This window comes from Larus michahellis, chromosome 1 (genome assembly GCF_964199755.1).
Source record: "Larus michahellis chromosome 1, bLarMic1.1, whole genome shotgun sequence".
Taxonomy (NCBI): Eukaryota; Metazoa; Chordata; class Aves; order Charadriiformes; family Laridae; genus Larus; species Larus michahellis.
The window spans coordinates 50,291,109-50,304,732 of NC_133896.1; the positions used below are offsets into that span (position 1 = coordinate 50,291,109).

The 13,624-nt window shown below is 41.7% G+C and overlaps 1 protein-coding gene across 3 annotated transcripts in view; it reads right to left on the reverse strand.

Moving 5' to 3' along the window:
- Positions 1–13,624, reverse strand: part of TMCC3 (transmembrane and coiled-coil domain family 3) — a 145,271-nt gene that overhangs the window by 51,389 nt on the left and 80,258 nt on the right. The window contains exon 1 of one of the 3 annotated variants that reach the window (XM_074575175.1): positions 8,763–9,027. The exons of 1 other annotated variant lie outside the window; for it this stretch is intronic. In XM_074575175.1, the coding sequence (XP_074431276.1) occupies positions 8,763–8,765 (3 nt within the window). In that variant the 5' untranslated portion in view covers positions 8,766–9,027. Of the gene's footprint in view, positions 1–8,762; positions 9,028–13,624 lie in introns of those variants that run through there. One more of the 3 variants, XM_074575194.1, reaches the window with a different exon arrangement.

A 13,624-nucleotide genomic window follows, 5' to 3' on the forward strand; every position in this document is an offset into this window, starting at 1 on the left:
TCAGCCATCTCGACTTCTTTCAAAAGAAATCTAGACCCTGTGGCTACAGCGAAACCTCACAAAACATAGAATCACAGAATGATTTGGGTTAGAAGGGACCTTAAAGATCATCTAGTTCCAACCCCCCTGCCCTGGGCAGGGACACCTCCCACTAGACCAGGCTGCTCAAAGCCCCATCCAGCCTGGCCTTGAACACTTCCAGGGATGGGGCATCCACAGCTTCTCTGGGAAACCTGTTCCAGTGCCTCACCACCCTCACGGTAAAGAATTTCTTCCTGATATCTAATCTAAATCTCCCCTCTTTCAGTTTAAAACCATTACCCCTCGTCCTATCGCTCCACTCCCTGATAAAGAGTCCCTACAGCATAGCAAATCCTAAAGGTTCAGAAGTCCAAAGGGGAAAGAAAAGAAGAAACCAGAAGTATTAAGTATGTCGTTGTTTTGGGGCAGACTCACTTGTAAGGTTTTGACTGTCTGTGCTAGCATAAGGCACCCTGGACACGGCTGAGTGGTGCCGCTGGAAAGCACTCCATACCCAGAGCTTCTCACAATAAACTTGTCATAAAAATTCTATCAAACAAACTAAATAATCTGGGCTTGCACTGTCCAAAGTGGTCAGTGGGGCACAGCAACCAGTTCAGTCCCCATTTCTGCACATTACACACATGAGATAAATCCTTCAGTGTGGTAGCAAGGGGGAGCTTCAAACCATACTTGTGAGCACCCAAGGAAAACATGTTTTCCAGGGTTTGCATGTGCCAATGTACTTAAATTCCTAAAAGCTGAGCAGAGTTCCTGACTGATTCTTGCATTTATCTTCAGAATATCTATGCTAAGGAATGCATTTAAATCAGTAGCACCTAACACATTTTAAACTACTGAAAAGTGTAAGAGGAACACTGTTTTTATAATTACTCATTAAGTTATACGGGAGGTGTACTTTTTTCTTTTCTGGAGTAAGTAGAATAGTTGGGTTACCACTTCTACCTTGTTACACAAAGTAAATCTGGAGCTCCTTCAGACTGACTCCCCTGCACCAGCAGCGGGACTTCACCTTTTAGGTACAGTTGTTACGATGCTCATGCGTGAGTCACGCTGCTTTTCTTCTCTAGCTGAGGACTTCAGCAGTCCTAAGGCATCTGCATACATAAACATACATAAATCAACACAGCTAACTACCCTCGAAGGGGCTTGCAGCTTTTAAAAAATACTTCCCTGACACCATTTACATTTTTGTTGGCATCTTGTGTTCTGAGGTAATACTACTATCAGAGGTTAATTATCCGACACAAGGGCCTCCTTGGTGTTGTCATGTAATGATGTCTTCAAAAATTAAAGAGCTGAAATTCCAAAGTAAAAATAAATCCCAGACCTCACCTTCTTGGCAGGTGTTTCTGCTTCAACTCTAACACCAGTTTTTACAGTGTCATCCCAAATTCATAAACAAATTAAGTAGTGAGTGGGTTTACTAAGGGACAGGTGATGACTTGCCATCCTTCCCAAACTTCTTATGCAGCTTCCTATACTTCTTACGCAGCTGAACAAGACAGCTGGAGTTGGAAGGCTGCTGGGAAAAAGCTTTAAAATGCGAATTGGATTTCTTCTGTCCTTCAGCTCAGACATGAAAGCTAATTCATGACTCAAAATGTGCCAGAGGGTGGGGAACTCTGGAGGCAAAGGTCAGTAAGAAATTAAATAGGCAAATGTTGTGGGTTTGGGGTTTTCACTGAAGTCATAATTCTCATTTCCAAAGGGGACTGTGCAGTTTCAAGCACCTAGGATGAAACATCCTTATTTCCTCAGAAACTTTCAGGAGTTTTTTTAAGCCTTGCCAGACGTAGTTGATCAAAACATAGAGAGGGTAAGCAGTTGGATAAAGAGGCACATAAAAGGCTTCAATTGCTTGGCTCTTTAGTAACACAGGCTTATTATAAATCATAGTTTATTCAAAAGTTTAGGAGCTTTATTTAAATAATATCAGCTTTATTTAAATAATACCAGCAGAGTAGCCACAAAATGATGAAACTTCTCTTCAACATGAAAAGAGACAGGGATGTGCAATATATATTTAGAGGTATGTCATGTGTGGTTGGGCTCAGCAGTATTAACATACATGCTAATGTATTTACGAAGGAAGCGCTCTCTCCTAGCGCAGCTTCCAAGAAGAGAGGATAATATGGTTACTCTCACAAGACCTCGATGTTGCGTTAGTCACACCTTCCAATCAAGCCTGTGGATCCGTTTGCTCGGCTGCTGCTCTCAGCGGTGGCGGCTACTGCCACGCGTACCAGCAACAGCAGCTCCAGTGTCCTGCGCCAGCAGCGAAAGCCCCAGCACTGGGTGGTTCCTGGAGGACCTGTGAGCACGGGGCAGTGGGCTGGGCAACTAGGAACAACTGCTGCACACAGCAGCCAGTTATGGTGGAGCAGAAATAGCTGCCTGGGTTAGAGGCACCTGGCCCATGGGTCAGGAAGGCCCTTCCACACAAGCCAAATTAGGAGCTGTTGCCACCTGGGCAGCCTCTGCAGGTGCTGCACTTCGGAAACATCTCAATAAATAGTTCTTTTCATATGTTGGAGTTAAATCACCTGCATCTTCAGAAAGTTAGTTCAGCGTATAGCAAACCATGGTGCCATGCAATTCTCTGGCCAAAGGCTGCTCTTTTCCCCCTTTATCTTTCCCTCTCACTCATGCGCTGCCAGGTCCTCCCTAGCCTGCACCAGGAGCGGAAAGACTGTTATTCTATGGTGTGTTTCCGGAATATATTTCATTTTGCTTGGCTGAGCAAAGACAATTCCCCCTCCTCTCGCACACACAGTGCTCCTTCCCCACTCCAAAACAGGGACAAGATTCCCTGAATGTGGCAGAATACTGCACAGCACCCTACCTCTGACAGCCTCACCGGGTACTTCTCTTACTGTTATTTTCAAAAGCCCACAGAGTTTGAGTAAATGCTCTTCCCACATGCTGCACCTATTCCCAACCGAACCTTCAGCCCGCTAAAGCAAATCCTTCCAGATAATAGCAGGAGCATGAGCTGGACTCACAGTGACATAGACAGAAGTGGTAGCCTATAGATGAATTCTCTCATCTTTTGTTCTCCTCACAAAGTATTTTTAAAATTAATTTCTATGGTTTAAATTAATGATAAAAGCATTAAATCACCCCAGCCATCTATTGTGTCAACTTTAAAGTTCAAATACCTCAAAATCCCTCACTGACTGCTCAGCTGTCCTTAGAGGCACAGAGTAATTTCATCCTTTTCCAGTGCTTTCCCTCACTTCAGCATGCTGGCATGACCCACAATACTTAACTCTTGATATTTACATTATTTTGCCTGCCTTTTTTAAGTGACCTTTTAAAAAATAATGCCAATTAGGAATGGAAGGTCTGATTAGACTGAAGATCACTAGGTCACTGTACAAGGGCGTACACCACTGTATTGGGCTTTCAGAAGGTCAGATGTCAACAGTGGGTTTGTCTGCATTGCCCTGTTTCAGGAAAATCAAATCTCCAGAGGGGCAGCAGAGGCACTTGCCCAAAGCAGGGCTGTCAGGCGGATTCTGAGCTTTGTGCAGATGAGTCCTGTCTCAACTCTTCCCCGCACAGGCTGTGTCTTTGCCATCCATTTGTGGCTGCATGGCCCCGCGCATCAGACACAGCAGTCCCACCTGTGAGCCGTGAATTATCTATACCGACTCATGCATAGGCCATGTAGGGAGAAGAAGCGGCAGTGGTGACAGTGGGATTACTTAGCAAAACCCAACTCCCACACAATGTAATCCCATAGAAGGGGTTGTGCACACACTCTGGGAAGTAAGCACCACAAGAAAGGAAACATTTATGGAGATGGAAAGCATATAAACCCTCTCATTAGGAGGCTGACTTGAGGTTTGTCCCTGTTCTCTTTCCAGTTTTATCGTGAATCCGGCTCTTGGCAATTTACTTCTTCAAACTTCCACTACCACATTAGTAAAAGGAAAAGCACAGCACATCTTTCTTGTGCAGAGAACTTCGGGTCCTCTGGAATTAAGAATGCTATTATTAAATGTGATGTTCCGATGTTGTTGGGAGAAATTAAACATACACTGTCAAGTGTATATTGGCAAAAGAACAATCAGGAAGAAGGCGAAGGTCTCTCTCTCTACAACGGCAACATCTGTACTCTAAACAGGATACTGGGGCTTCTTACAAGAGACGTTTTAACATGCCCTCCAAGTCTTTTTCCAAAAGCTTGTAGCAACCAGCCTCTGGGGGAAAGGTCTACGTGATGACAGACTCTCAGTGCCATTTCTAAGTCTGACGGCAAATGGGACACTGCTGAGTGACGTAAGTCTTGCAGTTATCCGTGAGCGCGCTGTCACGGTTCTCAGTTTATCTGCCAAAGCATGAGCTGCCTTTCACACCCACAGGAAAGGAGATACTCCGCTTGTCTGTACCCAGCACAAACTACCAAGGGATCACACTGAGACTTACAGATTGCATTGCCAAGCTGTGACGTTCATTCGGGAGATGTTGATAAACATTCAGATATCAAATGAAAATTTTAAATCGACTCCTTTCCTCCCCTGTCCTCTCCTCTTTAAGAAATATTTTATGTGCTTTCAGGACATAAAAGCCATGCACACTCTATGAGTACCCATTTTCTACACAGGGAAAAAACCTCCCAAACTAGGACTGTCGTTGTGTATTAGTGAGATGCACCGAGAGGGGGTGAAGGATAGAGGAGCAAGTGAAAAATTCCAGTTGAGGGTAAAAGAAGTTCTCCCTCTTCTTTCTTTCTTTCCCCTGCCTACTATCCCATGTCCCTTGCTGTGTGATAAGAAGCAATTTCAGGCCCTTTCCTTGTTCTCATACAGCGTAGGAAATTTTTGCGACATAAATCCTCATTGCTGCTGCTGAGTGGCGGCAATAGTGCAAAGAGTACCTACAGGATGGTGGCAGTGTTTTGCATTCCAAATACTGTGAATAAGAGCTACCTTTTTAGCAGACTTGAATGACAGCTATTCTGTATACCCAAGAACTTGCCCGGAGCCCAGCTATTTACATTAAAGATGACCCGTGTTGCAGAGACAAGTACAGAGTTCTCCCTCGGGCAATCTGAATGGTTGCTGCTCATCAGCTTACGAATTTTCGTCTGCCTCATAGCATGTGATTTGGGGCCCTTCTGGGAATAAGTGTATCCAGCCTGTCTGTCCCAAATCAGCCACTTTGATGTTGCTATGGGGTATGCAGAACCAACAGCTGCAGCCTATTGGCGCATAAAGGTGTCCCCCATTCCAAAACACTAATGCGAACTTGCATCCAAACCGTTCAGACTGCAGCCAGAAGACAGACAGCCTGGATCTCCTGTTACTGCATATCCCGGTGGTTACATCAGTGAGACCTTTTAGCCCAAATTAAAACAAGCAAGCCCAAACCTCAGACTAGACACAGCCCATGAGCACAAGAATTGCTCTCAGGATGTGCCACCTCTACCCACTGCTCAGAGAAGGGCACGCAGCCCCCCTGAAGTGGTGAGTAGCTGGGTAGCTGACATCTGAGCTCCTAAAGGCTCTGTAAATGAATACACCACAACTTTCAACCTACTGCTTTATGGTCATAGCTTCACAGACATCTCAGCTCAGTTTGTGGCTGATGGTTGCACACAGCGACTGTAGACTGTGCTGGATAGGATCCTGTCAATTTTATTTGTCTACGAATCGGATCGCATGGCTGTGGCTCTGTATAAGTTATGTCATGCTAAATGTGTGACATCAATTATTTCCACATCAAGCGACAATGTCAAATGCAGGATTAGGACCTCTTTGCCAGTCAACCAGAAAACACAGATGGGTTATGAGAGGACAGAAAAATTAATGATTATACAAGTAAGCCTACACCTCTTTGTGGTAAGTGTTGTTATGATGCAGCTCTTTGGGTTTCACTACAGTGACTATCTAGAGAGATGCAAGTTACAGGGACACGAAGCTCAAGTTCCCTCACTGGTATCAAAGTTGACCACCTACAACTTACCTAACTGTGGTTCTGCTAACTCTAATCCAATGCAATATGAAAGCTTTCCTTTAAAACCAGGTGAACAGGGAAGTGGTTTAAGTCAGTTATCTGGTGGGTTAACCGGCCATTAATAAAAGCCATTAGACAAATATGCTTAAAAGCCCATTTAAGATGAGCGTAATAAAACCAGAAAGCTCCTTCCAGTTTACTTCCCAATCTGCCAGACCTAAACATATGACATTCAGCTCTGATTTGGGTGACAGGGACATGAAAGATTAACACCAACTTAGCAGAGAAGCCCAAATGCTTCTGTGTTTAATTGGCATAAATTTTCCAAGTGCCTCATTTTCACAACAAATATTTTAAAGGCAGGAAATTGCAAACAAAAACCCCGCAGCATAGCACAGACATTTGCATTAGGCTAAGTAAATCTGTATCAACCATCATTTATACGTATTGAGCAACACAGTCCCTTTACTCATCTAAATATAGTAATTTATCAAGGAACAAGTTCTGGGTTATTACTTTGTATTACTACAAAATTCTACAGGATAGTTTTCACTGAATAAAGTATTTGCTTTATTTGCTTCTTGGCTGCATTGCTAAGAGGTATTAAATTCATTTTGCTTTCATTTTATAATGCTTTTTATGGATAAAATCCAGGTCCGTTGATTAAAGTTATCCCGATTGCTTCAGTATGCAACGCCTTTATCACATATTTCTGCATATTCCACAGCAAATTCACTCACTACTAATTTTCCAAAGATAGGGGCAGAGCTTTATAACTTCCTGCATGCAAGTAGGCATTTTTAACAACATCAAACTGCGGAATCTGTATGCATACCTTCCTGGATCAGAACTACACAATTATGACTATTTGAATCACAATTTAGATTGGAATTTAGACTTCGTGAGTTTAGACTTGCAACTAGTTGACCATGAAGGGAAGGGAAAAGATAGAACAGGATTCCTATTTTTAACTGTCACGGTGCTGTCAGATGCTTCAGAGTAGTCCATAAGAGGATACAGATTTTAAGCAGAAAGAATAAGTCTGAATTTTTAACATATACTCATCCTTTGGGGCCTTTTAAAACCATGAATTCATAAGGTATTATTCATTAGGAAATTTGGGGGGCAATGTTTGAAAGATTGAAGTCTACTGCTTTGTTCTTATACAGCTAATGAAATGTGTGACACAAATACCACAATTTTCTTATCCTTGGGACCTGAGAGTTATCAGGAATATATAAGAACAATGTTATTTTGCAATGTTTTTTGGATACTGTAGCAACACAAGTTAGAGTCCTAGCATTTCAGGGGAGTTTCCCCCTGAACTTCCATGAATGGAAAATGTTACAGCATGAGATCACTAGAAAACAGAATGGTAGAGATATAACATTTGACCATAAAAATTCCTGGTCTGCTATACAGAAATATCATTTTCTGGAAAAAAATTTAAGACCTTTTTTCCCCAGCATAATTGTAAGTGGGCTTTTCTTACTGAAGTTATACCCATGAAGGGTAGGATTTCTTTTTCTTTACCTTCTTGACCGATACGGCTGTACCGATAAAGCATTTATATGTAAAGCAATCCTAAGGCAACAGAAGCGTTGAGCACCACAGTGTCCACAGATGCCTGATGGCACAAGCAGAAGACACCCTGCAGCAGCCAGATAGCTCCGTGGCTGGAAGAAATGGAGACCCCTCTCGTCTTCCTGCATCCACCATGCCCATCACCAGCTAACCTCAAGTGTCGCTGAAAGATGAAGCTGTCCCTCTTCCTGCCTCAAAAAAAAAAATATTTTTTTGGCAGCAGGGTATGGGTTGGTCTGATCTGGAAGGTCGGCTAGTAATTGCCTCTGCTCAAGCTACGAGCAGCTTCCCACATCTCTTTTGTAACCACCTCAAGCCAACAGTTTTACAGATGTCAGACAGATTTTTCAAGCCCAGTAGAAAGGCATGTCATTATCAACAAGAACCACAGAGACATGCTTACAAATCATAACAAAGGAAAAAACTGTAATAATTATAGGCTTACTAGTGAAACCATTTTTTTCAATGTTCCCTTAAATTTGTGTTTGTATCTCGCACACCTACACAGCCCTATAAATAATTTTATTTAAAGTATTATAAGGGAGAAATGGAATGTTCCAGCTTTCTTACACTGCTAATAAAGGTTAACAAAAATTAATTATTACATGTCGGTGTTGAAACACTTGTAATTAGGAGTCCCAGTAGAAAGCATTGGAGCAATATATAAACTCTAACAGCAACATAAAAACTCTAAGAGCAACATGGTATATATCAGAGGTAATTAAGAGTTCTAGCGACCAGGGATACAAAAGTTACAACAAAGTAAGACAGCTGAGGAGCAGTCCTAATTATACAAATCCAAACAAACCCTTCAGAAACCAGTGGTATCGCAAAGACATAGGAGGACATGAAGGGAAAGTGCCTACCTCGCAACTTACTCTAATGCTCACCCATTCCAATGATTTTCAGCATCTCAAACACAAAGGTCTGATACAATCAGGAAACAACAGAGCACATTCTTCATTAACACTCACCAAAACCTTGTATTTCTTTCAATGAAAGGTTGTCTTTTTTCCTAAATGATACATTTTCTCTCTTTTAAAACAACATATCACAAACCTTTCACTGTTTGAAAACAAGAAAAAACTTGAGAGGTTGGGTTTTTTTTCATTTTCATTTTTCATTTCACTTTTTCTTAATTTCTGCCACGAGTTTTCATGAAAATAACCTACCATTTTCCAGCAGTTCTCGTTTGCACCATCGAAACTCTAGGCATGGTTTGAGGATTCGCTTAAGCTGAATGGCACAGTTCTGCCTTGGCTGGCGAGTACAGCGGCTCTGGGCACATACCTGTAGTGCTGCTGTAACTGCACAGTAAGAGCAAGCAGCTGCAAAAGGGTGTGCTCTATATATGCCCTTGTTGCGTAGATAAAGAACAGCCCCAGCTACAGGTGGGGCCTCCTGATAGTACAGCCACTGGCTGACACCAGCGGCCTTGAAACTAGGGGCACTGGAAGGTATAAAAGCCCCAGGGCCATAAACAGAAACGGCCAGTTACTGATACTGACCTGGAAGCAACCCACGCGAGCTGCCCACTGGCAGTTACACAGGCAGAAGAGTATTTACACTATGTACTCAAGCTGCAACAAAAACCACTGACAGCTTGGATGTCACTGCTTCAGAGTTAGGAGGTAGAATTGATGACTGGTATCCTGTAACGCTACACATGTATGTATTATCAGGGCAGAGAGATGTACCTTTAATGCCTGTGTTTGGTCTAATGTCTTACTCTTGCGGCCGAGCTGTAATTTGGATGCAACAATGGTGAGCTGATCTGGGTGAAAGCTACCTCTGTCAAAACAAAATAAATCATTAGATTGCAAAAATACACACGCATGAGTTTTATTAGCTCCCTCATCTGACCGGCTGGGCAGCTCCTCAGGCTGTGGTGTTGACTCAGGAAAGTGGGCAGGGAATCATGCCTGAGGGCAGAAGGCAAAACCTAGCAGAAGTCAGAAGTAAAGACTAAAGCTGACCATGCAATCACATTCTTAGCTGCCAAGGGTTTAATCGCATCATGGCATGTTGGGTACATTCAATGCACTGTGGATCTTTATAAAGGTTATTTATCCTTGGAAAAGATATGGAGTGAGGATAGTCAAACGTTAAGCCATCTAATATTTATGGAAATCTGTAAAACCACGGTCACCCCAAAATGAACTATTAAACCTTTAAAATGAACTATTTTCTCATTTTCTAACAGAACTTCAATAATAGTGTGATTCAGTCAGGCCTTGGAAAAATAACCAACAGCTTCATCCAAGCAAAAACCTAGTGGGAAGCTTCAGAGTGAATCTTCTGCTAAAGCTGAGATCAGCAATTACAGCTGAGTGTCATAATACCAGCTGCTGAAATTATGATGAGGGAAAGACGAAAACTAACAGGACTGCCTGAAGGACCAAGAATAATGCAAATGTGGCATTAGAACATCTGTGGAGATAAAGGATCTGAGGTATGCAAATAATTATTTGGTTTGATAGAAAAGTGAAAAAATCTTTCTATATAACCAAAATAAGTGACCCAGCAGGAACATGCTCTTGTTTCCTCTAAGTATGTTTCATCTCCAGGGGGTGCTTCACTAAGTCTGTATAAACTTTCCCCTTGCTACTGATACTGAAAGTCCCCCAAACCATAATGTATTTATTTTTCTAAGGCATCCAACAGTAAGAAATAAGGGTGCATCTGTAAACAACTCAGCTTCACTGATGCAGAAAAGAAGTAGGTAAGCTCAACTACATCAGCAGGGAATTCTTGCATTCCTCTGTAGTGAACGGAGACAGGCAGCAGAATAAACACTTAAAAAATAAACAAAGTCCCTAAGCATTTAGATAGCATTTAAATAAAGTGTATCTTCTTCTTAAGATGAGAATAAAACCAAACAAATGTTTAGTAACTGCTCTCAGCAAGACATCTTCAGACCATCTATCAAAATCATAGAGCAATTTTAAACCAGAAGAGATTAACAGATCCCAAAGCAGGTTTTCCTCCCACAAGGTGTTTTTGCTATTTATGGATAACTTTTTATTTCCTCTTCGCATGCAGAGAGCTTAGAATCATAGAATATTTTGTGGTGGAAGGGACCTTTAAAGGTCACCTAATCCAACCTCCCCTGCAATGAGCAGGGACATCTTCAACTAGATCAGGTTGCTCAGAGCTTAACTCCCTGCAATTTGCTTGCGTTGTGACAAACCTCTTTTTGGCTTGATTCCCCCAAAACTTCTTGAGACAGGCCTCTTGTTTCCTTTTGTAACTTCTAGATCTACACACATATAAGCGTGCGTTGGTAAACACAGGCACATGAGCTTTTCCCCCTCCCCTAGTTTTCCAGTATTCCTTAGCAGTTGTGAATGACACTTCCTGCAACCGAATCCCTGCTATTTTCAACATGTCTTTATAGTGCCCTGTAATCTCAAAAATTCAGGCTAAAAATATACTGCTTAGGCTACCTTCGCTTTGTTCACTAGGTATTCTACAGACATGCATACGTGTAAAAACACATTATTAATTTATGCCTCTTCGGTGCTTACAGCATTTCATAGGCAGAGCAAGCAGTTTACATGTGGCACTGCATGGTGTGTAGGGGGAACGCCCACATCACACCTTCTTGACTTCAGCCTCCCAGAGGCCTGAGCAGTTGTCAGCTGGGCACTGTGTTGGATGGACAGTAAATAGTAGAACAGGACAGTGAGAAGAAAGTTAACAGTTTCTTCGAGAAAGGATGTACCAGTCTTGGCGCATTTTTACCCCAAGAAGAAAAAAATAAGTAGTCTTGTTCTGCATATTACAGGCTGATTGGAGGGGTTTCTGAGCTGATTTTTAGTAATTAATTCTTGCAATGAATTTTTAAAATGTCCTGAAATTGGGACAAACCTCTTGGCTTCTGTGAACATTGCCAATTTTCAACAGCTAAGGACCCTCCCAAATCTCTTCTGTTACTGTCGATGGGTTTTAGATCAATAAATTGTGGACTGCCATAAAGTAGGGAAAAGATCAGTCCCATAATTGGAATAAGCAAGTTCTTCTCATGTTCTGCAGAACCTTTCAAATAAGATGCAGCATCAGTGTCTGTAGTTTACTACAGTCCTGCTGTAGATGTGCACCAAAGTCTTGCTTTCAGCCACTAGTAAATTTGAAATTCTTTTCACCACAAATTCTGTGCCACTTGGACACTTTGGAATGTCAGATATGGAGCCCTCACTGACACTTACTTGTGTGTGTCTAGCTATTTCAAGCTAGAATTTATATGCAGAAGTTATATTTATATACATAAATACATATATTTATAGATAAGTATATACACACATGAAAGAAATACTATGCAGCAGTATCATTTCTTGAATCACAAGTATGAGAAGCTGTATGAAAACTTGTGGCTTTAAAACTGAGCAGCTGCACGGTTCTCATATTAATAGGTGAGCTGCAAGCTAGCAGGAGAACTTCCACCAGGACAGTGTCTCAGGAGAAGGAAAGAAATACATAATTTGTTCTAGCTGGCTTTTCCTAATTCCTTTTACTAGGATTTAATTGAATGACTGCGGAAAAGCTACCTAAGAGCCATACACACGACGACAGTTTGTTCCCCATAAGAAATGTCAGAAATATGCCTCAAGGTTTCTGTATGTATGTTACCTCTCTTATTCAATTCTAATTATAGTAATTAAACTGATTTTGATCATCAAAGATTTGATCAGCATATAGTGCTGCTGCTTAAACATATGGGGATTCCTACTCGTGAGACACCACAATTCAGCAAGACCTTGTAGATCACGTTGTCAGTACGTGTTACCATCAGTCTCTGGGGCAGAATTCTCTCACCATGTCGGTGAGACACTTGCTGCAGTGGACACTCAGGACTAATTCTTTGGACTTTGAATTTCACGTAGTTTTGCAAAGACAATGATGTATTTATGCAAGTACTTTAAAGAATATGCTGACCTTTTCAGATGATGTGGCACCTGAGAGAGAACATAGAAACTATTTTCCAGATTTTAAAAATGCACACATTTAAGTTATTGACTTAATTTATGGCCAACAGCTCTTCCATAAGGTTATTTCAAAGGCACACTGATATTTTACCGAATTACCCATCAATCAGGGCTATACATGCATCATTTATTAAAACTTAACTTTCCCTGGATAATCTACTGGTCTTTTCACTCCATTTTTAATCTGTCTTTCCGTAAAAGAGATCTGGAGAGTACCAAGGTGAGGCGCTAATAAAACAACAGAAACAAAGCCCAGAGCTAACTTTCAGATACGGCCACAGAACTAACACTGCTAAAGAGGGAGTCTGAAAGGTCTCCACCTGCAACCTTTTATTAATATTCAACCTTGACCTTCCTGCATCCTTTGATTTTGTGGCTTACTTGAAAGACTTGATACATATGGCTATCTTTCAAATACCAGTCTGAAGGACATTTTTAAATTTTTTTTTTATATATATAGAAATTGTTCATAGCAGTTGCGCTTTAATAACAAATCAGAGATGACACTGTTCCCAGAACAGAACCTCAGGAGCTTTGTCTGTGTTGAGCTCTGTACCACTGTCAGGGATATCGTCGTGAGCGAGGAATGAATTTCACCCCTCAGACAGTTTCCAACTAATCTCATTTCTGTCAGCCTCTCTGAAAGATGGAAGACAGTGGATGGATGTGTCAGACAGATGAATTTGAAATCAATCGTAAGGAATATAGATGGTGTTAACTGGGTCTCCTCTTCTGTTGAAGGCTGATGCCTCGGCTGTGTACTGATGGAAATTCTCGTCAGCACAGATGGTTTGTTTTGACCACACTATGTCATTTAGATGTTATAATAATAACAGAAATTGGATTATTTTGTGGCAGCAGCCAGTTTTCAAGGGAAGTTAAAAGCATGTGGGCACTGAGAAAGTTATAACTGATACTAAGCACAGCAACAAAACTCAGCAATCTGCTGCGTAGGTGATACTGCAAGACACATGAAAGCTTGCCTGAAACAATCCACCACATCTGTTGGCGAGCTGTAATCCAGGGGTACCATGTTTTAAATTTGCCCT